The sequence below is a fragment of the Sander lucioperca genome, chromosome 20 (genome assembly GCF_008315115.2).
Source record: "Sander lucioperca isolate FBNREF2018 chromosome 20, SLUC_FBN_1.2, whole genome shotgun sequence".
NCBI classification, from domain to species: domain Eukaryota; kingdom Metazoa; phylum Chordata; class Actinopteri; order Perciformes; family Percidae; genus Sander; species Sander lucioperca.
This window is the reverse complement of record NC_050192.1, coordinates 22,383,369-22,407,601: the sequence shown is the minus strand read 5'-3', so window position 1 is coordinate 22,407,601 and position 24,233 is coordinate 22,383,369. Positions and strand designations below refer to the sequence as shown.

General features: G+C 38.7%; 4 protein-coding genes and 2 non-coding genes across 6 annotated transcripts; 4 read left to right on the top strand and 2 right to left on the bottom strand.

Annotated features, from left to right (window-relative positions):
* Positions 1–4,680: 4,680 nt before the first annotated feature.
* LOC116052003 (histone H2A) lies at positions 4,681–6,023 on the bottom strand. Its single transcript, XM_031302492.2, has one exon. The coding sequence runs from the start codon at positions 5,816–5,818 to the stop codon at positions 5,432–5,434; it is 387 nt and encodes a 128-aa protein (XP_031158352.1). The 5' UTR covers positions 5,819–6,023; the 3' UTR covers positions 4,681–5,431.
* Positions 6,024–7,537: 1,514 nt separating this feature from the next.
* LOC116051999 (histone H1-like) lies at positions 7,538–8,289 on the bottom strand. The gene has a single exon (XM_031302489.2). It carries the CDS (start codon positions 8,258–8,260, stop codon positions 7,622–7,624), a length of 639 nt encoding a protein of 212 aa, XP_031158349.1. The 5' UTR covers positions 8,261–8,289; the 3' UTR covers positions 7,538–7,621.
* A 6,530-nt stretch (positions 8,290–14,819) lies between these two features.
* LOC116052000 (histone H1-like) lies at positions 14,820–16,114 on the top strand. The gene has a single exon (XM_031302490.1). The coding sequence runs from the start codon at positions 14,849–14,851 to the stop codon at positions 15,482–15,484; it is 636 nt and encodes a 211-aa protein (XP_031158350.1). The 5' UTR covers positions 14,820–14,848; the 3' UTR covers positions 15,485–16,114.
* Positions 16,115–17,271: 1,157 nt separating this feature from the next.
* Positions 17,272–17,821, top strand: LOC116052001 (histone H3-like). Its single transcript, XM_031302491.2, has one exon. The coding sequence runs from the start codon at positions 17,362–17,364 to the stop codon at positions 17,770–17,772; it is 411 nt and encodes a 136-aa protein (XP_031158351.1). The 5' UTR covers positions 17,272–17,361; the 3' UTR covers positions 17,773–17,821.
* Positions 17,822–22,686: 4,865 nt separating this feature from the next.
* trnae-cuc lies at positions 22,687–22,758 on the top strand. The gene has a single exon. It is a non-coding gene; the product is annotated as a tRNA-Glu (tRNA).
* Positions 22,759–23,383: 625 nt separating this feature from the next.
* On the top strand, positions 23,384–23,455 carry trnae-cuc. The gene has a single exon. It is a non-coding gene; the product is annotated as a tRNA-Glu (tRNA).
* Positions 23,456–24,233: the final 778 nt, after the last annotated feature.

Sequence of the window (24,233 nt, the reverse complement as noted above, 5' to 3'; positions counted from 1 at the left end):
GTAGCTCTCAGTTTCAAAAAGGTTGGTGATCCCTGGGATAGAGCATGTACATATGTAGTTATTGTGGAATAGATGCATCAAATTTCATTTAGAGCTTGTTATATATTTGTTGCAATTATATAACACTGGGTGAGTGTGGTAGTCAAAATAGCAGGTTTGTTGCAGTGGGCTCAAACAGGTTGTATTCCCTCCACTACACCACTGCCTGTATTTTCTTTATACATGGACAGTATACATTCTACCCTTGTGTTGTGTTCTGGTCAAATTTGACTAATTTAAAAGTTGTATCTCTAAGAAATGTAGTTAATTTCATCAGACTGACCTAAAATTCCAGAGGATATCAACAGACAATTCAGTTCTGGGAAAGGTGAAAATGTTCCTGAATGTGGGGTGTGGATGTAAGTGGGGGTATGCATGTTTTCCTTTTAGTATGATAATTAGAGAGCATAACAAGCAGTATTGTTATGTCAAGGCAGTATTGTGTGACTAAATGGCTGGTGATTGGGATGCATTTTTCATTTAGCATGGTAAGTAGAGAGCATAGGCTAAGCCATTACATTTACATTTACATTTACATTTAGGGAATTTAGCAGACGCTTTTGTCCAAAGCAACTTACAATAAGCAGACAGTATTGTCTGCCTGGAAAACATTTCTACCCTGAGCACTTGGTCCACCACCCTATCTATTACTTCAGGTTATGTACTACAATAAAAAGCATATTTATACATGTTAATTAATTGATATTTTATTTTCAGAATGCCACCAGCAAGGAGAGAGCCGCGATACAGTGTGCAGAATGTGATTGATATCATCCAAAATGGTGAGAGTGAAGTTGAGATGGAACTCAATGACACTGATGAGAGTGATGACGACTCAGATGAAGATGTCTGTCAAAAAGTGGACAAAGTAAACCAACCAGCCATGGACTGTCCAGCTGATAATTCTGGTCTGGATATCACAGGAGATGACATTTCCCCCCACACACCATTGGAATACTTCCAGAAGTTTGTGTCCGAAGACATGATTGAGGCTCTGACACAAAACACAAATGAGTACAGCTTTCAGACACATGGAACATCTGTGAACACCACTGCAAAGGAAATTGAAAAAAAATGTTTGGCATGTACCTGAAGATGGGCCTAGTACAAATGGCTGGAACCCGTATGTATTGGGAGACAGAGACACGGTACTCCCCTGTTGCTGATGTGATGCCACGCAACAGATTCCAGTCCCTGTTGACGTCATTACATTTTGTAAACAACGTGACCGTATCTGAGACTGAAAAGAAAGACAAACTATGGAAACTCAGACCATGGCTTGATTCATTCAGAGAGAAATGCCTGCAGGTGGTACCAGAAGAGCACAACTCTGTGGATGAGATGATGATGATTCCTTTCAAGGGGAAATTCAAATATAAGTTCCCCATCAAATCCCGTCGCTGGTACATGTACATCTTCTGGCACACCATCATCCTCGCTGTGGTCAATGCCTGGCTCCTCTACAAGCGGGACTGCAAAGCTCTCAAGATGTCTAGCAAAGAGACAATGAACAGGAGACAGTTTCAGGCACAGCTAGCATCCTCTCTCATCCTGGTAAACACAACACTTCAATCTCCAAAGAAAGGACTACCATCTCCAGGCAAAGGGAGCCCAGCAACACAGACAGTAACATCAAGAAGCCCTCTGAATGCTCAGAAGAGACCATCCAAGAGATGTGCACACCTCCCACTGGATGTACGCAAGGACCTAGTTGCACATTTCCCACGGAAGACAGGGAGAGGACGCTGCAGACACTGCAATAAAGGATACACCAACACGCAATGCAGCAAGTGTGATGTTCGCCTTTGCTTTTCAGAGGACAAGAACTGCTTTTGGGACTTTCACAACCAATGAAAGTCAGTCATGAAAAGAAAAAAAGGAATGAAAAAGTTGCTAGAAAAAGAGTTTTATCTTGTTTAATAGTTTTTTTTAATAAATGACTTCATAAAAAATATGACTAATGTGTGATTATTATTAATGTTATATACCTTTATGGGGCTTAGTAAGCAAGCAAACCTGCGAATGAACACTTAGTTGTTATGAATTGTTGTTCAGACAACGTGAGTACAAATACAGAAATTCTGCTTCCTAAGCCCAATGTTGCAATATTACATTTCTCTAAAAACGTACATAAACATTTTTTTTTTTAAACTCTTTAATTTCTGCATCAAAGGCCTCCTACAACAACATCTGAAAGGTAAAATATATATATATATATATATATATATATATATATATATATATATTTTTTTTTTTTTAGGTTTTTCTATATTTGGGTCTTACAGGGTTAAACTCAAACTCTTGTTATTTTGTTAGAATCATAAAATCTAAATAAATCCATCAAATCAGCTCCTTAAAAAAACATGATGTTTACCAAATATGTACCACATATAAGATTTACATATTTGCTTTTATTCTTCTTTAGAAACACACTTTTTCACAGATTAATTCAGATATAGGGACCCTCTTTTACTTGTGATGTTTGGTTCAAACCAACATCTGTGTAAATAAAAATAACTAAAAGTTGAACATGAAGACTTTATTCTGAAGACAGTAAAAGATGAGTCTTAGTAGTAGTTTATGTTGGCCTATATGTCAATAACTGAAAAACTGTGTGTGAAAATAGTTAAATGAGGAGAGTAAAAGTAAAGCGCCAGTATCTCAAAAGATACTTAAATCCCTTTCCATCTACTGCATTTGTAAAGTAGACATTTTATTTTGTCATGTCATGAATGGTACTTTATCTTGCATCATCATTCTAATAATACATAATTAAATAAAAACTTCAGTCAAGCCAAAGCATATTGGTTTATGAGCTAAACAGTGATTAAAATACACAAAGAGATACTGGACCCCTTCACAGACCGACCACAGTGAGTCAGCGTTGGTAATCACACCTCCAAGTCCATAATTAAATTTGCAGACGACACCACATACATTGGGCTGATTTCAGACAATGAGGCTCCAGGCTTAAGGTGAACACCTAAACGCCTCTAAGACAAAGGAGATGGTGATTGACTTCAGTCGAACAAAGGATATAGTCCACCTCCCCCCTCCACATACAGTGCTGCTCATAAGCTAACTGAGATAAGATCCATATCAATGCAAATCAAACCAGCTATTAGGCTAACCATGCCAATCTCTAGGTATGGTGAAGGGTATGTGATGATGTGGGGGTATGGTGAAGGGTATGTGATGATGTGGGGTATGGTGAAGGGTATGTGATGATGTGGGGGTATGGTGAAGGGTATGTGATGATGTGGGGGTATGGTGAAGGGTATGTGATGATGTGGGGGTATGGTGAAGGGTATGTGATGATGTGGGGGTATGGTGAAGGGTATGTGATGATGTGGGGGTATGGTGAAGGGTATGTGATGATGTGGGGGTATGGTGAAGGGTATGTGATGATGTGGGGGGTATGGTGAAGGGTATGTGATGATGTGGGGGCCAAGGGAACTTCCATCAGGATGCATAGTATCCTGGATCCATGAAATAACTGCCCTTAAAAATAAAAATCTGCCTTCCTCTATGGGAATTTAACATAGGGGTATGTATAATTATGGCCCCTGTATTTTAAGGAAGAACATTTATTTATTTACAATACATTTTTCATTCACAAAAAAATGGTGTCCTTAAAAGGATGGATTTTTCCTCATTTTTTTTAATTAAGGCATTAAGATCAATTTCCAAAAGATTTAGGGTTAGGGTTAGATTATTTTATTCCTCTTTTTAGTCAACTTTAGCATGGGTATGAATACTTATGAGCAGCACTGTACATGGAGAAGCAGTGGAAAGTGTGGAGAACCTAACGTGATATAAGAATAGAGGTGCTGGGGGCCATTAACAACTAAACAATAATAAAAGAGAGTTTTACCAGTTGAATTATTTCCTCATGTTTGTGTATAATGAAGGTCTGAACAGTGGCTGCATGGGAGACTTCTTCTATCAAGGTGCCAAAATGAGATCAATGGTCTTCAACATGAAACTGGGCGTACAACTACCTAAAGCATAAACACACACCCTTTTAAATGGGGCATACAATACTAAGCTATTAAAAATATAATTCTCATGTTTTAATGTTAACATACATGTGGATGACAGAGGCTCTTTGAACTTTGAACGGAATCTGGATGGTTGCTTTAGTAAGCAAGCAAGCTTCTCATCCATGTGTATTTTTAGACACCTTTATATTTTTGTGGGGAAAAAAACACTCAAACCATTATCAAATAATATAATCCTATAATCACTACCCTGCAGTGACTATGAGCATGTGTAAGTGTTAAAGATCCCAGGTTTCTTGAACATGCATGCACAAACACACGCTCAAATAACAAAGAGACAACTTCTAGCCTCTTGTCTCTTTGTTGTCTGTCTGGATTTTAACTGTGAGAGAGAGTAAAAATCCTGTGAAGTAATCACGTGAAGTTAACACCATTAACTCAAAATGAGTCCCCCCTTTCCTTGACCTTTGTGTTTTGTTGACACTGGCCATGATATGTGTAATAATAATAGCTAATTATGTTTCTGCACAACTAGCCACAAACACAGAAATTGCCATTTAATGCTGTATATTTAATACTTTGACTTCTTTTTTTTTTAACAAACTACAATAACAGAATAATCCCGGACGGGGAAAGTCAGTTGTTGCAGCAACAGAGAAAAGTACAAAAATTAAAATGAGAATAGAATAAAAACAGAATATATCAGTATTATGTCAGTTGTTCAAAGCCATGTATAGTATCTGTTACTTATAAAATGAGTCATAAGCATATAAGTATGGGCACTGCCTTTATTATTTTAACTTTTATTCAGTGGATTTTAACCTTCCATCCTACACTTTCCATCTTATTATCTATTGTGTCACAGCCCAGCTCGTCAACTGTGACAATAGAGACCGAGCAAAAAGGCTGTTGAGAAAAGCAAGTTTATTTTAACAGAAACAATAAAATATAACACAAACATTAAAAACAAAGTGCATGGCACACATGTCCCCATTTTAATGATCAGTATATGCAATTTACTTGCTATAAACCACTTCATTTCTTGAGCTGATATACAAGACAACTATTGAATATGGTACATGTACTTAATGAGTTTTGCTCTTTCCTATGAGCTGTAAAGGAGCAACACCAAAATGACTATTGTCCTCTTTAGGATGAAGAAGGTAGTTAGTAAAAGAAGAAAAAGCCATTAGGGTAGTTTGACTACACATCTGTGATTCTAGTAGGACACACTTGGCGTCAATTGTGATTATATTAAATGTTAGCATCTGAGTGTATGGTAAACATGGTGTAACAGAATAGTTTGAACTTTGAGGAGGAATTCACTCTTTCGGATGGAGTGGGTGGCTCTTAAAAGAGCCTTTGGGTTGGTTGAGGAGCAGTACGGAGCTTTACTTGCTCTTCACGGCTTTCTCGGTCTTCTTGGGCAGCAGGACGGCCTGGATGTTGGGCAGCACACCTCCCTGAGCGATAGTCACACCGCCGAGCAGCTTGTTAAGCTCCTCGTCGTTACGGACGGCCAGCTGCAGATGGCGGGGGATGATCCTGGTCTTCTTGTTGTCGCGGGCGGCGTTTCCAGCCAGCTCCAGGATCTCAGCGGTCAGGTACTCGAGCACGGCCGCCAGGTAGACGGGAGCTCCGGCACCAACACGCTGAGCGTAGTTCCCCTTCCTCAGGAGCCTGTGGACACGGCCGACTGGGAACTGGAGTCCAGCACGGGATGAGCGGGTCTTGGCCTTTGCTCTGGCTTTGCCACCGGTTTTCCCTCGTCCAGACATTTTCCAAATAGTTCCCTGAAATACAGTTTGCGAATTGCGAGAAGCAAAGAGCAGAATAACTCGCCGCTGGAAGAGCCCGGCTTATATAGCGATCATCTGGTCGTTCATTGGTCAGGCACAGCAGTACGGTTGCCCAATCAGAGGACTCGACGTCACAGCCCTACATGCTCTGGGACTTGCCTTCACAGAAATGTGTTTATGTACACTGTGTACAAGCAGAAAACGTATAGTGCAATAACATAGTATAAAATAATAAAATAAAGTTTAAAAAAAACACAGTGAAGCACAAAAAGAAACAATAATTAACAGCATAGCATAAAACCTTGAGGAAATGTGTAATTTTATTTATAATACGGATTATGCCTGCCAAGATCATGTGCATCACGGTTAAACAGTTTAAATTTGTAAGAATGAAATTGAATTTAACTTCAGCTGAATTAATCACATCTAAGTTATTGTTGTACACTGCTCGAAATTGAGCAGATCTGAATGATAAATGATAAAGAACTTAATTATTTAATCAACTGTGTCTGTCTGTCTGTCTGTCTGTCTGTCTATCATTAATGTAAAAGCAGCATTTCACTGTTAGAGTTGGTAAAACTGAAGTTCTTTTAATGAATATTTTCATTCTGAATAAATCTCCTGATTATTTTCTCCATTTATCGATTGATTGATTGATTGTTTGGTTTGTAAAAATAGTGAAAAATGGCGTCACAAGTTCTTTTAAATGTTAATCCATTAAGCCTTTAAATCTCCTACCAATACTACTAACTAAGCTGTCAAATAAATATAGAGGAGTAGAAGTTTAAAATCGGTCAGTGAACATAATAAACCTCAATATGTACTGAAGTACAATACATAAGTAAATGTACACTTAGTTACATTTCACAAATGATGGCAGTTAGCATACCTTATTCATATAAACAGCCCTGTTAGTTAATTTATATGCTTTTTTTTAGCTGCATCTGCAGTAACAGTACAAAAGTATTAACAGAAAATTGTACTTACAAGTATCAAAAGTACTACTGTAATTATGCGCAAGTGTTATGTAATTATAGAATATTATGTTATTCGGTTTTTATTACTAACAAATATGTTTACAATATTTGAATGCTGTGTACTTTGAATACCACTGGATAGTTTAGTCGCACAGTACTGCATCATGTAATCTAAGCATATTGTTTTTTAAGTAACCATCACCTGTAATCATCAAATAAATGTAGTGCAGTAAAAAGCACAATATTTGCCTTAGAGATGTAATGGAGTTGAATTAGCATAAGATGGAAATACTGAAGTACAAGCAGTCAAAAGTGTACTTTAGTACGGTGAGTAAATGTACTTTCCACCACTGTTTAACCATTAAGTGTAATATGCTTTCAACTATTTTACACAGCACTTGATTTACTATATTATTACTTTACCTTCTCATATGGTTTTACTACCTGTTCTTATAACTGTATAATTATTTGATGATATATGTACATTCACTACATTCCTGTTTACATTACATGTTAGTTCACTTTTCAATGTCTACCACAAATATGAATGTTATGTCATGTTTTATAGGACGTTTAACTTTTATTACACGCATGTATGTGTTTGATTCTTATTTTTAGTTGCATATCTTGTCCAATCCTCGTGTTTAAGTGCTGGTTCTGTGTTTTGCATTTGACCATACGTTTAAATAACTTGCTATAACAACCACACATACACAAATAATAGATTCGGAAAAAGGGCTCTTTTAGGTGGATTTGGGTGGCTCTTAAAAGAGCCGTTGGTTGAGTATGTTCAAATGTGAAGAGTTTACTTCTTTGCTGGTTTCTTGGCTGCAACTTTCTTTGCGGGTTTTGCCGCTTTGGGCTTGACGACCTTCTTTGCGGCTTTCTTGGGTGCAACCTTCTTGGGTGCTGCCTTTTTGGGGGTTGCCGCCTTCTTGGCCACCTTCTTAGGGCTCTTTGTAGCCTTCTTGACCGCAGGTTTCTTCGCCTTCTTGGGTGTTGCCTTGGCTGCTTTTGGCTTCTTTGCGACGACAGTCTTCTTGGCAGCTGCTGGCTTCTTAGCGGCGGCGGGCTTCTTCGCTGCCGGCTTCTTGGCTTTGGCTGCGGGTTTCTTAGCTGCTACCTTCTTGGGCTTTTCAGCAGGCTTGGCGGCCTTGAAGGACCCGGACGCCCCGGTTCCCTTGGTCTGGGTGAGGGCTCCTTTCAACACCAGAGTCTTGATGGCGCGCTTGATGTGGGCATTGTTGTGCTCTACGTCGTAGCCTTTGGCGCCCAACTCCTTCTTCAGAGCCACGAAGGAAATACCCTTGCGTTCCTTAGAGGCGGCGACAGCTTTCAGGATGAGCTCGGCGGCGCCGGGACCGGACTTCTTGGCCGGCTTGGCTGCTTTCTTCCTGGGGGCCTTTGCCGGGGCCGGAGCAACTGCTGGAGCGACTTCTGCCATTGTATTATCGAATAATCTTCTCGAGTAGTCTGTGGTGACTGGTACAAAACTCACTGCAAAGACAGACACTTAAACACACCATGAGAACCGTGGAGACTCAACCCAGCCTGCCGCTCACCAGTGCAGCAGGAATACTGTGCCACTTGTGTTTTCTCTTCACCAATAAATGTATAAAATACACATCTGGAGGAACAACTAAATTATTAAATTTAAGGGAACTGATAGCGAAGGAGTTTCTCTTTACATATACGTCCAATTAAGCGTTGCAGATGTTTGTTTATTGATAAGGATGGCTTTAAACCTTCCATAACTACTGCCGTGTGAGGCACTGCTGCGGGTCTTTTCCTTCTCATTTCTCTCTTAAATTCTTTAAAATACATCGCAAGTTCACTAAAACCAGTTAGATAGTGAGAGCACATGTTTGTTTAAAGACTTAAAGTAAAAACCAAATATTCCTGATATTATATCTGTAGGAAACAGAGGTTAGTTTGGCATCTGCAAACACACTCAAAAGTTCCTTGGGACTTCACAGCTGCCATGGTGGAAAGTCACTGTCTGTCATTTGTTTTAATCTGCTTTAGATTTATTTTATAGGTGAGACGATCAAAAAGTATTTTTCAGTCATTAAAGTTAATGCACATGAAAGGAATATCTTATTTCATGTTTTCTATTTACTTTGAGAAGATCTGTTCATCTGTTCTGCAGCAACCCACTATAAGCTGTTCATGTGGCCTAAGGCCTGTATACAGTTGGAGTGAATGGCATTATATAATTATACATATATACATATATATGTATGTATATCTGCCATGATTGCATGTAAAGTGTCAATGTATTGCTTTAATATGTATCATGCATTTATTATGTTTATACATACATTATATTCATTACATTACTTAGGCCTGTTAACCTCCCAACTACTGCCTTGTGAGGCAGTGCTGCGGGTCTTTCCCTTGTGATCTCTCTCCCAAATGCTTTAAAATACAACAGAAGTTCACTTAAAAGAGTCTGAAAGAGAGAATACATGTTTGTTCAGAGACTCCATTTAAAAACAGTCAACTCTTGCAAATATTGTTTCATTAAAAGACGTTGTTTTGGGATCTGCAAACACACTCATGTTGGGATTTAGGCCACTGGCTGAGATCTACACTTCTACACTTCCTGACACAGTGTGTTTAGCAGTTTAATTTATGATACAACCACATTTAGATCATAGCTATTACAATCTCAAATGTGTTAGACAGATAGATGTAACACTGTAAGGACACAAAGGCTCTTACACGGCCCCTAACTTCCTCAGGTCATAGTTTAGCGCCCACATACTGTCAACACTAGACTTCATTGTTTAAGCTATATTCTTGTTCACTGACTTTTGTAGACTTTAAAAACAAACAACTTATTCAAATGATGCAATTAGGAAGAGACGCCTCCACACAGGCTCTAATAACATATTCAATACACATATTTTGGTTAAATAACTGCCAGGGTGTGATACTTAAACACACAAGCAAAACATGTATATACAAATATAACGGTAAAAGTCGGAAAGGAAATTGAGTAAAATAAGCAGCGCTGGAAGAAGCATTCAGATCCTTTACTGCAGTAAAAGTACTAATACCACAATGTAAAAATACTCTGTTACAAGTTAAAGTCCTGCATTGGAAATGTTACTTCAGTAAAACTCTGTAAGTATCATCAGGAAAATGTAGTTTAAAAAAATGTAGTATTAAAAGTAAAGAACAATCCTCCTATTTTAGAAAGTGGAAAGGATCCAAACAGTTGTGTGTGTAATGGTCTGATCATCTCAGCGTGACTTGTAGCCGTAACTAGTAACTAAAGTAACTAGTAACTAAAGCTGTAACAGATGAATGTAGTGGAGTAACTAAAGTAACTAGTAACTAAAGCTGTAACAGATGAATGTAGTGGAGTAAAAAGTACAATATCTCTCTCTGAAATGTAGCGGAGTAGAAGTAGAAAGTGGCATGAAAAGAAAAGACTCAAGTAAAGTACAAGTACCTCAACATTTGGACTTAAGTACAGTACTGGAAAAGTAAGAGCGGTCGACCCAGAGACAGCTGGCTGGCTGGCGAGACCTGAACGCCGATGTCAAGAGGACAGGCCACACTTGGGGACAGCTGGAGAGGCTTGCTCAGGACCGAGACAGCTGGAGAATCTTTGTAGGCGGCCTATATGCCCCAGTAGGGGATCCATTTTAAGAGACTAACCTAACCTAGGGGAAAATAGGCGGAAGAATCACACTCAGTTGCCAGTTGTTACTGTATACCTCCCCTTGTAAATGTTAGATTAGATTAGATTCAACTTTATTAACTTTGTGCAGAGTACAAGTAGGCTACAAAGACAACGAAATGCAGTTTGCGTCCAACCAGAAGTGCAAAAAGAGCAGAAAAGTGCAATGCGATATACAAAGTATCAGGGGCGTAGCACAAAATTCTGGGCCCTGTAGTAAGGCATTTTCTATGGGCCCCTCCCCACATTCACAGCTATTCATTATAGCATATTTCTGGGCCCTCCTCACATGAGGGCCCTGGGTACTCAGTCCCCTTTTTCCCCCAGTCTGACGCCTCTGCAAAGTATTCACAGGTACAGACAGGTGGTGCATAGACAGGACAAGAAATATAGTGCAGTGTAGACAGTATACAGTTGGTTTACAGAAGGTGGTTTAGAGTAATATAAATTAAATATAAATATGTGCAGTGTATTAGCAGTTACCTTATAAGAGCAGAATAAATATGGCTATGTATGAACAATGTATGAACAACATGTACAGATTTGATGTAGTTGTCCTGTACATGTAAATATACTTAGATGCCAGTTTGTGGGATGTCTCATTTGAATATATTATTCATAACATTTAAAAAAAAAAGTCATTAAAAAAAGTCATAAAACACTTAAATTAAGTAATCAGCTGGGGGAATTTCATGGTGATATCGGTTAATTAAAATATTTATTTTTACAGTTGGTCTGGCCTTAAAGAGACATGGTGCGGGCAGACCACAGTGCTTTGTGAGTCGAATTAATTACTTTGTCCATGTATATTAGGGTTAGGCATATTTTGTTTTATTTACTCATTTATACTTTTACTTCTCTTTATATTTCCACATTTATTTTCTCATTCTTTGAGAGACTTATTCTTTTTCATGGCACTCCTATTGCTCCATACACGGCTGCCTCTTAATTACCTGGATGTCTTGATACATTTTCTTGAGCTTAATTCTAATAAAACAGAAATCCTTGTTGTATTACAGAATGAACACTGCCATCTAGTGGTCACCTGCCACAACATATACAGCCTGTTCCAAGAAAAACTTGTCCTGTTATTTGAAAATTCCTGTTTTGAATTTTGAACAGCTTAACAGAGATTCGAGACAGAACTTGTCTGTTATCTGGTTTATTCACTATATGCATTTATGCAATCAAGCTGTGCACAAGTCGCAGCAAGTGCAGGAGTTGACGCCAAACATGTATGCATGCACACACTTAAATATTGTTCATAATGAAGCAGGGACAACAATGGGGAGGACACAGGACATCATTCATTCATCTTGGCTAGCTTACCACTATATGACATAAATCCTTTACATCTAATCATGCAGGGCAATAATTAAAGTGTTAAAATGTCTGAAAATGGTGATGTTATGTTTCATTACTGGTGAACTCATATTGTTTACGTTACTGCACATATACATGACAAGTAACATGCACATGCAGATGAATACAATAAACAGAATAAAGGATTATGCAAATGCATAGACTGTGTAATATTGCAATTATTTATATTTTTATATATATATATATATATATATATATATATATATATATATATATATATATATATATATATATATATATATATATATATATGAAAATGGCTAACCATCCACCCTCCACCCTCCAAAATGTACAACTAGCATCACCTAAGGTCTGAGGGGAAATTTAATGTGTGCAACTTCATTTAGAATTTAAAATAAAACAAACAAAATGTTGCGGCTTTTTCTGATTTTCGGGACTCTAAAATCCATCGGAAACAATCTGAAACAGTCTTTGGTTTAACTGCTGATAATTCACCGTTAAACTATGAGGCGATTATCTGTGATGAATAATTGCAAGAAGATATTGCTTCATCTTAACAAGGTCGAAAAGCATTACTCTATAGATGCCAGAGGGTCGCTGGTTCAAGTCCCCGTACGGACCAAAGTATGGTGGTGGACTGGTAGCTGGAGAGGTGCCAGTTCACCTCCTGGGCACTGCCAAGGTGCTCTTGAGCAAGGCACTGAACCCTCAACTGCTCGGGGTGCCTTTCCATGGGCAGCCCCCCCACACTCTGACATCTCTCCATTAGTGCATGTAGAGGTACTGAGCATGTGTGTGTAATTCAGACCTGCAACATTACAACTTGTGTAATAACAACAGAGTGAAAAACATTGTAATTTCCACTTGCGGGATTAATAAAGTATACATTATTATTATTATTATTAGTATTATTATGTCCGATTGCAGTTTGTTCCATCAGGTTAATAAAAGCACCTTTACCTGATCTGGAGCTGATTTAAATAATGTAACAAAATCCCAGTGAGCAGTTTAGACATGTTCTGCAGAGCCAAACCATTCTGTAACCCAACTGCTGGTAGCAAATTAACTGACACTATATATAACAAGATAATCAAGTCCAGAGAGCAATACAATAGTCCCACTAATTTAAGATTAAAATATTAACGGGGCAACCCCTAGCTCACCTATAGTGTGTGCGCCCCATGTAGGTTGAGTTTTTCTTTTTTTTTAGATTGGATTAGATTCAACTTTGTCATTGTGCAGAGTACAAGAACAAAGACAACAACATGCAGTTTGCGTCCAACCAGAAGTGCAAAAAGAGCAGAAAAGTGCAATATGATATACAAGTATAGACAGGACAAGAAACATAGTGCAGTGTAGACAGTAGTATACAGTTGGTTAACAGAAGGTAGCTTGGAGTAATATAAATTAAATATAAATATGAGCAGTGTATTAGCAGTTACCTTATAAGAGCAGAAAAAATATGGCTATGTAATATGAACAATGTATGAACAACATGTACAGATATGTGCAGTGTAGTAGCAGTGACATTATAATAGTAGTACAAATAATATAGATATATGCAGTGTATTAACAGAATATATTGTAAAAAACAGAATAAATATGGATATTCAGTATGAACCATATATACTAATATGTACAGTATGTACAGCTATGTGCAGTGTGGTAACAGTACCATTGTAGTGCAGAAACAGTAACATTATAAGAGTAGTGAGAATAATGTGCAGGATGAATAGGCAGCAGTGGGGGTTTGAATTTGACCTGCGGCCATTGCATGTCATCCCTCCCCCCCCCTCCCTAAAGTAAAACATCATTATCATTCATTTAAGTGCAACATTACATACAATTTGAGCTATTGTTTTAGAACCTGTGTTGTGGGCTGCAGATTGTTTGCTGAAGTTGTTTTGCCGTCGTGGTATTTTCTTGTGTCTTTTTATTGCACTGATCAGGAGTAGTTCGTAATTTCCTTGACAATAAAGGCTTTCTAGTTGTACGTGACTTTTTAAGTTAAGAACAACTTGCTGACTTCATTTCAGAGACTGTGACTTAATATTTCTTTTGTCAGGTTGATAGAACGTAATGAGACCATGAAACTGTCACTCGGCCTACATTTAAAAACATACCTCTAAAAATCTTGTATACAAAGACATGTACCAGGCTGATACATATTAAAGCTACATATACATTTTGAATGTTATCATAGTAAATATATATGATGTTTTCATTGAGTAATGTAGTTTGCTCCAACTTTATACAGGCCTTGGGCCACATGTGCAGCTGACTGGGTTTGCTGCAGAACAGATGAACAGATCTGCCCAAAGTAAATGGCAAAAGTGAAATAAAGTGTAAATGTTATGTGCATTGGCGTTAATGACTAAGAAGTACTTTTGGATTGTCTCAAGTATAAAATAAATCTACAGCAGAATAAAACAAATCATGCACACTGACTTTCAATCATGGCAGATGTAAAGTCCCAAGCAACTTTTGAGTGTGTTTGCACACACCAAACTATCCCCTGTTTTATAAAGATATAATAGCAAGAGCTGACTGTTTTTATGTTGAGTCTTTAAACAAACTTATCCTCTCACCATCAAACTGGTTTTAGTGAACTTCTGATGTATTTTAAAGCATTTAGAAGAGAAATAACAAGGAAAAGACCCGCAGCGGTGCCTCACACGGCAGTAGTTTTGGGAGGTTTAAAGGCTTCCCAATCAAAAAACAAACATCTATAAAGCTTTATCTGACTTGTATATGAAGATAAACTTCTTCGCTATCAGTTACATTCAATTTTACACTTTAGTACTTCCTCTAGATGTGTATTTTATACATTTATTGGTGACGAGAAAACACAAGTGACAAAGTGTTCCTGCTGCACTGCTGAGCGGCAGACCGGGATTGTCTCTCTACGGTTCTCATGATGTGTTTAAGTTCCCCTCTTTGCTGGGAGTTTTCTATCAGTCATCTCAGACTACTCGAGAAGATCACTTTGATAACACAATGGCAGAAGTCGCTCCAGTTGCTCCACCCGCCGCACCGGCACCGGCCACCAAGGCGCCCAAGAAGAAAGCAGCCAAGCCGGCCAAGAAGACCGGTCCCGGCGCCGCTGAGCTCATCCTGAAGGCTGTCACAGCCTCCAAGGAACGTAAAGGTATTTCGTACGTGGCTTTGAAGAAGGAGTTGGGCGCTCAAGGCTTCGACGTCGAGCACAAATCCGCCCTCATTAAGCGCGCCGTGAAGGCTTTGGTTGCCAAAGGAGCCCTCACCCAGACCAAAGGAAACGGTGCGTCCGGGTCCTTCAAGGCCGCCAAGCCTGCTGAAAAGCCCAAGAAGGTAGCAGCGAAGAAACCCGCAGCCAAAGCCAAGAAGCCGGCAGCAAAGAAGCCCGCGGCCGCTAAGAAACCAGCAGCAGCCAAGAAGGCTAAAGCAACAACACCCAAGAAGGCAAAGAAGACTGCCGTAGCGAAGAAGACACCGGTCAAGAAGGCGACAAAGAGCCCAAAAAAGAAGGTGGTCAAGAAGGCAGCTGCACCCAAGAAGGCCGTCACCCCCAAGAAAGCCGCCAAGAAGGTCGTCAAACCTAAAGCTGCCAAACCCGCAAAGAAGGCCGCAGCCAAGAAACCAGCAAAGAAGTAAATCTAAAAGTTTGCTTCACCCATCAAAAGGCTCTTTTAAGAGCCACCCAAATGCCATAAAGAGCCATTTTCCTGATTACTTTATTTTATATTTGCACTATAATAATTGTACATACTTTAATAGTTTTGTTGGGGATCTCAGTTGATTATTTATAATCTCATTTATAAGAGAAATCATTGCACTTTTGTACCTTTTTGTTATGCATCCGCTTATACCTAAAGCGTACAGTTGCTTTTATATTTCCTCAGTCTGCTGGTTTTAATATTTGAATATACAAATGTGTTCAACTAAAACAGACACTCAAACACACCATGAGAACCGTGGAGAGACAACCCCAGTCTGCCGCTCACCAGTGCAGCAGGAATACCGTGTCATTGTGTTTTCTCTTCACCGATACATGTATAAAATACACATCTGGAGGAACAAACAAAGTGTAAAATGTATTGGAACTGATAGCGACGGAGTTTATCTTTATATATAAGTCAAATAAAGCTTTAAATATGTTTATATTTTGATTGGGAAGCCTTTAAACCTCCCAAAACTACTGCCGTGTGAGGCACTGCTGCGAGTCTTTTCCTTGTAATTCCTCTCCTAAATGCTTTAAAATACATCAGAAGTTCGCCAAAACCAGTTTGATGATAAGAAGAGATGTTTGTTATAGATTCAAAGTAAAAACAGTCAGCTCCTGCGATTATATCTTTATAAAACAGAGGTTAGTTTGGTGTCTGCAAACACACTAAAAAAGCTCCTTGGGACTTTACAGCTGCTATGGTGGAAAGTCACTGCTTAGCAATTGTTTTATTCAGCTGTAGATTTATCTTATAATTAAGTATTTATATCCAGATTTATATTGATCCTAATCAATTGTTGCACACAGCAAGTATCCGTTTTGATAACTAACCAGATGCAGACAGTAGTGAAAATAGCTGTATAATATATAAAGTTACAAGAACAAATGTATCTTGATTAATGATGGGTGTAACTACAAAATGTTTAAAATACATGTAGTTGGCTTGATGTGACACACCCTCTTTTGGCAGTTTTCCATCATAGCTGTATACTAGATAAATAGTATAGTAATAGTAAGTTAAAGTGGAAATAAAAAGTGGAGTGAAGGTATAAATGGCAGAAATGCACGTATAGTATATTTTATACATGGGTAAATGACCTTTGGTTTAATGTTTTATAATTGTTGTAGTAGTAATGATGATGATTCGTAAAGGTTTTCCTGTTTAATATAACATACTTACAGTATATTAGATGTAGACATTTGTGTTTTTATATTCAACATGTGTAACTGATTAACAGATGTACAGCCCTGTGTAAACATGTTAACACACTTAACTTATTTTTTATTTATATTAAATGTTTCCTAAATGATTTTTCTCCCAACACACTGATATTCAAAACCATGTTTATTTTATGAAATTAAATAAACTAAATTCGTCAGTGAAGAGTATGTTTCAAGAAATGCAGCACAAAGTGCTTTACAATAAGGCAAAAATAGACAGAATGGACATAAAAACAAGGAAGCCATATGTAATGGAAAATAAACTAGAAGTTAAAACACACGTGTTAATAATAGTAAATATAATATCAAGAAATAAAATAAGTGTGTTTATCTGTTCTGTTAATACCCCAAAGCTTTAGAAATGTACTAAACAATAGATTAAAATGACCGGGTAAGTTTGAATTTTCAAATTCCTTTTGTCCAATGGCTGAGCTGTTTTAGCCCGCGCAAACATTAAACCAATCGGCGTCGCCTTTGCGCCAGCTCATTGGACCAATCAGCGTCGCCTGTGCGCCGGCTCTGGCTATATAATCAGAGACTGTTGCTCCAGAATCAAAGCTACTTTTCGTGAGTAAAGTGAAGCAGAATGGCAAGAACCAAGCAGACCGCTCGTAAGTCCACCGGAGGCAAAGCCCCCAGGAAGCAGCTGGCCACCAAGGCTGCCCGCAAGAGCGCCCCGGCTACCGGCGGCGTGAAGAAGCCTCACCGTTACAGGCCCGGTACCGTGGCTCTGAGGGAGATCCGTCGCTACCAGAAGTCCACCGAGCTGCTGATCCGCAAGCTGCCCTTCCAGCGCCTGGTGAGGGAGATCGCTCAGGACTTCAAGACCGACCTGCGCTTCCAGAGCTCCGCCGTCATGGCTCTGCAGGAGTCCAGCGAGGCTTACCTGGTCGGCCTGTTCGAGGACACCAACCTGTGCGCCATCCACGCCAAGAGGGTCACCATCATGCCCAAAGACATCCAGCTGGCCCGTCGTATCCGCGGCGAGAGGGCTTAAACTCACCTGACTGCTCACAACAACCCAACGGCTCTTTTAAGAGCCACCACACATCCAACTCAGAGCTGTGATCCTTATTCCTTTTCTATATTCTAATGCAACTTGTTAACACTTGATAATGCAGTTATGGGCTGATAAGCAATGGTTCTTAAATTATTAGGATTTAATTGAATACCTTAAGTACAATGACAGCGTTGAGCCAAGTAAGGTGCTTCATCGTTGTAATACATAAAATTCATATCTCTCTCTCTCTCTCTCTCTCAACCATAGCATAAAAACAGAACTTGTCTACTCTCACACTAAGTGGATAATAAATATTATAATGTGGATAAAGTGCTGAGTAACAGTGCAAACTGCATCATTTGAAAGTTTAGCTTAATTAAAGACTTATCGCTTTGGGAAAGAAGTTATTCCTAAATCTGCTAGTCCTTGTTTCTAGACATCTGTAACAAAGAAGCACCCAAGCCATCCATTCAGATAGCTTTCTCATCCTTGAGTAGTAAGTGCTTTTGCTTCTACTCCTGTGTAATGATACACTAATTGTGTTCAGCATTCAGTGTTTATTTTGTGGAGACGGCTGATAAACTAAACCTTATTATCCCACGAAGGGAAATTCATTTCTTACACATCTCCTAAAAAAAACATGACATTGTCAGTAACAGACTCGTAAAACACTAGAACAATAAGCGATGCAGAACCAACAATAAAAATAGTATCTAAAGTGCAATAGTTGGTGATAAATGAGAAATTAAAGTGCTAGAGAGTTGCATTATTTTGCAATGATGCAGGTAAAGTGCCAAAGACAGTTTCAGTCTTTCATTGGGAAATTTATTTGCACAGCTTCCCTGCTGTGTACTAGCAGTGTTTATACAATGTTCAAAATTCGAGTATACTTATTTTCATGATTTGGTGTTTCATACACACAATCACTCATGTAAAAGTCTTTAGATTATTTTAATTAAATCAGATAATAGAGGAGTGGACTTGGGGACATAAGGGGAAACAGTACATGGGTAAAATGAATTGCCCCTTGGGGATTTATAAAGTTTTATAAGAGGTTTCAATTATGTATTATATAATGCTAACTTGTGTGTGGGTGTATTTACAATATCTAATCTACAGACGGAAATATAAGACTGTGTATTAACATATTTTCCATAGCTTATTTGTTATGCTTTAAATTATTAAAGTTTATAGGCTAAGTATAGGCAACATTAAACATACATTAGGCTATGTGTCACAACAATCAAAAATGAACAATACAACAATTACAAAGTTTAACTGACAAGATGTGCAAATCGAGTAAAGTGACTAGTGCAATAAGAATCGTTCATAAAGTGCATCTAGAGCCTCTCATAAAGTGCATCTAGATCAGGGGTCACCAACATGGTGCCCGCGGGCCCCAGGTAGCCCCCAAGGACCACATGAGTAGCCCTCAGGCCTGTTCTATTATCTGTTTCCCACCTTGTTAAGTCATTGTTGATAATTATTGATAATGAGAAATCATTAACGTGATCAGTGTCTTCACATAGATGACTATTAATCATTAATAATCATATATAACTAAAGGCAAACTGAGCAAATTTGTTATTTCAGAAGAGTGTATCAAACTGGTAGCCCTTCGTATGACTCAGTACCCATGAAGTAGCTCTCAGTTTCTAAAAGGTTGGTGACCCCTGATCTAGAGTCTCTCATAAAGTGCATAGAGTCTTTCATAAAGTGCATCTACAGTCTTTCATAAAGTGCATCTACAATCTTTCATAAAGTGCATCTACAGTCTTTCATAAAGTGCATCTAGAGCCTCTCATAAAGTGCATCTACAGTCTTTCATAAAGTGCATATAGAGTCTCTCATAAAGTGCATCTAGAGCCTCTCATAAAGTGCATACAGAGTCTCTCATAAAGTGCATCTACAGTCTTTCATAAAGTGCTGTAATTCACAGGGTCAAAGTGTTCCAAGGAAGAAGCTCTTCTGTGTCCAGAGATCTTCTTCTCCTTAGCTCAGTGAGGACTTGTTTGCACACGTCATCACTATTTATAACAGTCTGTTGTATAACCATACAGCATCTTGTTTTCCACAACTTCAAACATACAATACATATGATTATTTGTATCAGTTCCTTGTGTTTCTCAGGTAGAGTCTCATCAATAATACAGTACATTACAGATTTATATGAAAGATCAAATTTTACACCATACACTTTTAACTTGTCCCAGACTTCTGTTGCTCTGTAACAGTCCATTAAGAGGTGCTGTTGCGTCTCATCGTCGTCACAGTAAATCATTGGACATTTTTTTGTTGTTACATAGCAACTCCAAGACACAACAGCTCTGACAGCGAGTCTGTTTACGGACATCAGCCATCTCACGTCACGAATGCTCTCAGAAAGGTTTTTTTTTTTTTAAAAATTGCAGGAACTAGGTTCCTGCGTTGTGTGTTAGGTGTTTATAATTTATATACCCACCATATTTATAATCATAAATAAAAAAAACAAAAACATTTTACTCGAGGAGGAGGCCATTCCAGTCAATTTGAAGTTTTTCATATTCATACATAAAATCACCATAATTCAGGTTATATTCTGGACCTTGTCTGGCTCTCCCTCTCCGTTTTCTCCACTTGGAGCGATCACCGACCAAGAGAGCATTCCTGGACATGACTACTGACACATTTTTAACAAAAGTAATATACAATTTTATACCCACATCTACTGCCCCTAACCCCCCATATTCTTTACTTTTATACATGATTTCTCTTTTTGTTACTTCTCTAGTTGTACCCCAAACTAAGTTTACACACTGTTTATTTAATTCCATTATCATTTTGTGAGATGGAGGGAAGATGTTTGCTAAAAACAGCAGCTTGGATAAAACGAAAGTTTTGAAAATATTCACTCTTGATTTTTAATTGGTGTTTTTATTTTCCCATTTTTTTTAACTTCTTCTTTAACCTCACATAGTTTAGTTTCCCATTTGTTTTCACTACAGTTTTGATTACAAATGGTCAAACCTAAGAATTTAATTTCATCCTTTACTTTAATGTTGATGTCACGTTTCTTACTTTCAGCTCCGATCCAAACTCCCTCCGTTTTATCGTGATTTAATTTGGCATCGGAAGCTAGCTCATATAAGTTCAGGTGATTGGTTAAAACATCCATCTCCATCTGGTTTTTAATAACAACTATGACGTCGTCTGCGTACGCCATGGCAGTAACTTTGGGAGTGAGCCCAACGTGTATGCCAGATATAAGACTATCTGCATTTATAGTTTTAATCAGGAGGCTGATAGCCAGGATGTATAAAGCTGCACTCAGAGGGCAGACCTGTTTCACCCCTCTCTCTACATTAAAGGGCTCTGTTAAGACACCATTTACATTTATACACACACTAGATTTAACATACAGACACCTGATCAAATGGATAAAACAGTGGCGGTTTTACACGGAGGCCCGTGCCTCCCTAGACATGTCCCTGGCCTCCCCCTGTGGCCCCCCTGTGCTGACCAAATTCAAGGAGGAGCAGGAAGAGGTTGGAGAGAGGGCATGTGATGAAAGGGAGGGCTCTGACACAGAGTGAGGAGGATGAAGAAGAGGGTGAGGAGGAAGGAAAGCATACAAGGACAGAGAGAGGAACAGCCAGAGGGACAGCAGGTGGATCCATGTTGATCAAGTACTGCACCATCAGGTCTGTGATGAAGAAGGGTCTTACTATTTGCAAAGCAGTGCAATTACAATTTCATTGTAGGCCTACTGTGTGTCCTTAAAATGGTGCTTTCTGCTGTTAATTCTTTTTTGTGTCAATATGGCTCTGTTTCTTTTTTTTAAGTAAATACTTGGCCTACATTTTGAAATACATGCAGATATACATGCATAAGTAAATTCATGTTGTACTGTTGTAGCTGTGCCCTATGTTTACTGTCCATCTTTCTACAGAAATGATGTACCACTACAGCCCAACTTGAATATATTCCCAACCATTTTGATGGGGGACAGAAGACGGAGCTTCAGGCCAAACTGGTCTAATCTTCATCCATGGGTTGAGTATTCTGTCACGATGGACTCTACATATTTTATATGCATGTAGACGTTTTTCATTTTTCATTTTTTGTTGTCCTACCTCTCTTGCACCTGCACTAACGCTTGTACTAAATAAATGTTTATATGATTTTAAAGTAAAATAAAGTTTATAATCTTTAAATATCATTTGTTGCTATTTTTTAATGTGCCCCTCTGGTTAAACACTGGCCCCTCCTTGCCCCCCCCCCCCCCTAGTAAAATTTGTCTAGAACCGCCACTGGGATAAAACTTTCTGAAAAGCCATAAGACTTCATTACAGCCCATAAATATTCTCTGGAGATATAATCAAAGGCTTTTTTTTGTCCAGCCCGATTATATAGAAGTCTTTTTTATCAGGATTATTGATAATTTCTCTCAGAGATTATCCCACATTAAACGGCCTTTTATGGCACACATTTGTTCTTTTTCTATAATTTCATCTAATATATCATTTAATCTATTTATAATTACTTTGGCTAATATTTTATAATTCATTATAGTCAGATGTCTGTAGTTATCAATGTCATTTCCTTCACCTTTCTTATACAACAAACACATTAAACCCTGATAAAAGGATTCCCCCATACAGCCACTGTTCAGACCTTCATTATACATTTCTGTGAGGATGTTTGTTACATCATCAATATTTAACTGATAAAACTCTGTAGGCAGACCATCAGGACCGGGGCTTTTACCAACATTAAGTTGTTTGATGGCCTGCAAAACTGCATCCCTTCTTATATTTCCCTCAAGCTCTGAGAAGTTCAGAGAACTGTATGAGGGAAGCCTATATATGCTAATGTAAGTACCATGACCTACGTTGCTCATCATCTCCCGGTGTAAGCGTTAAATTGTAAGCTTCCCTGGTGGTCTAGTGGTTAGGATTCGGCGCTCTCACCGCCGCGGCCCGGGTTCGATTCCCGGTCAGGGAACTAGTGTTTTCAGGAATTTCCCTTGTGTGGGATTAATAAAGTCTAAATTATCTCCGCTGAAGTTGTGTTACACGGTAGGCAACAATATTTGCAGTGATAAATGAGAAATTAAAGTGCTAGAGATAGTCTTTCATTGGGAAATGTATTTGCTGTAGATAATCTGCTGCTGTAACAGCTTCCCTTGATCCTTTGATATTATTTTCGTACTAGCAGTGTTTATACAATGTTCAAAATTCGAGTAAACTTATTTTCATGATTTGTTTAAATTAAATCAGATAATAGACGAGTGGACTTGGGGACATAAGGGGAAACTACATGGGTAAAATGGGTTAGGGTTAAAACATAACCACCATAATTATTTATAGGGATTGGACAGACTGTAAAAGTGAATTGCCCCTCTGGGATTTCTAGTTTTCAGGTTTTATAAGATCTTTCAATATGTATTATATAATGTTAACTTGTGTGTGGGTGTATTTATAATATATAATCTACAGACTGTAATATAAGACTGTATAGTAACATATTTTCTATGGCTATTTTCTAATTTTATTTGCTTTAAAGCCTGTATATTATAGATACCCTGACCTATGTTACTCCTCATCATCTCCCAATCTAAGTGCGTGCTTCCCTGGTGGTCTAGTGGTTAGGATTCGGCGCTCTCACCGCCGCGGCCCGGGTTCGATTCCCGGTCAGGGAACTAGCGTTTTCAGATATTTCCCCAGTGTGGGATTAATAAACTCTCTTCTCAATCTTTAAACATTAATTCTGCTGAAGTTGTGTTACACGGAAGGCAATTTCAGTCACATTAAAACATAGCATTTTATCATATGGGGACTACTTAGTTGTGAGCTATCCAGCTTGATATGTGTATTTATAGTTTTTATACAATAGTCTAGGACAGTGTTTCTCAACCGGTGGGGCCCGCCCCCCTGGGGGGGGGGGCGCAGACACTCTCCTGGGGGGGCGCGAGTAGGCTACAGGATGGGAGGAAAAAAATCACGTAATGTAACTACACGTCGCGGCGACGCACGCTGTTCGGTCGTGGCTGTATATGGCTGGGTAGCGTTGCATTTCCTGGTTCTCCTTCTCCATAAACAACATGAACTCAAGGAGATAATTAACTTTTCCTGCTCCAGATTTCCCACCGTGGTCAGAAAGAACAGAGGAGACACTTAGTTTCTCTAACTATGACTCTAGAGTCGGTACTCGCTCTAAAGCTAAACGCCGTCACTCTCTCACTTCTCCCTCTACCACACACACACACACACACACGGCCACTTTTGTAGGTTACGGAGAAAGCTCTGTGTGGAGCCTCACTCACTGTAAAACAAATAATCCTCCTGGCGACTTTTTTGTCAAAAGCGACTAGCGACAAATCTAGCAACTTTTACTGGTGTTATTGGAGACTTTTGTGGTGTTTGGAGACTCGAAAGCACGTATCACTCTGCAGTTATGTGCTCAACGAGCAGCGGGTG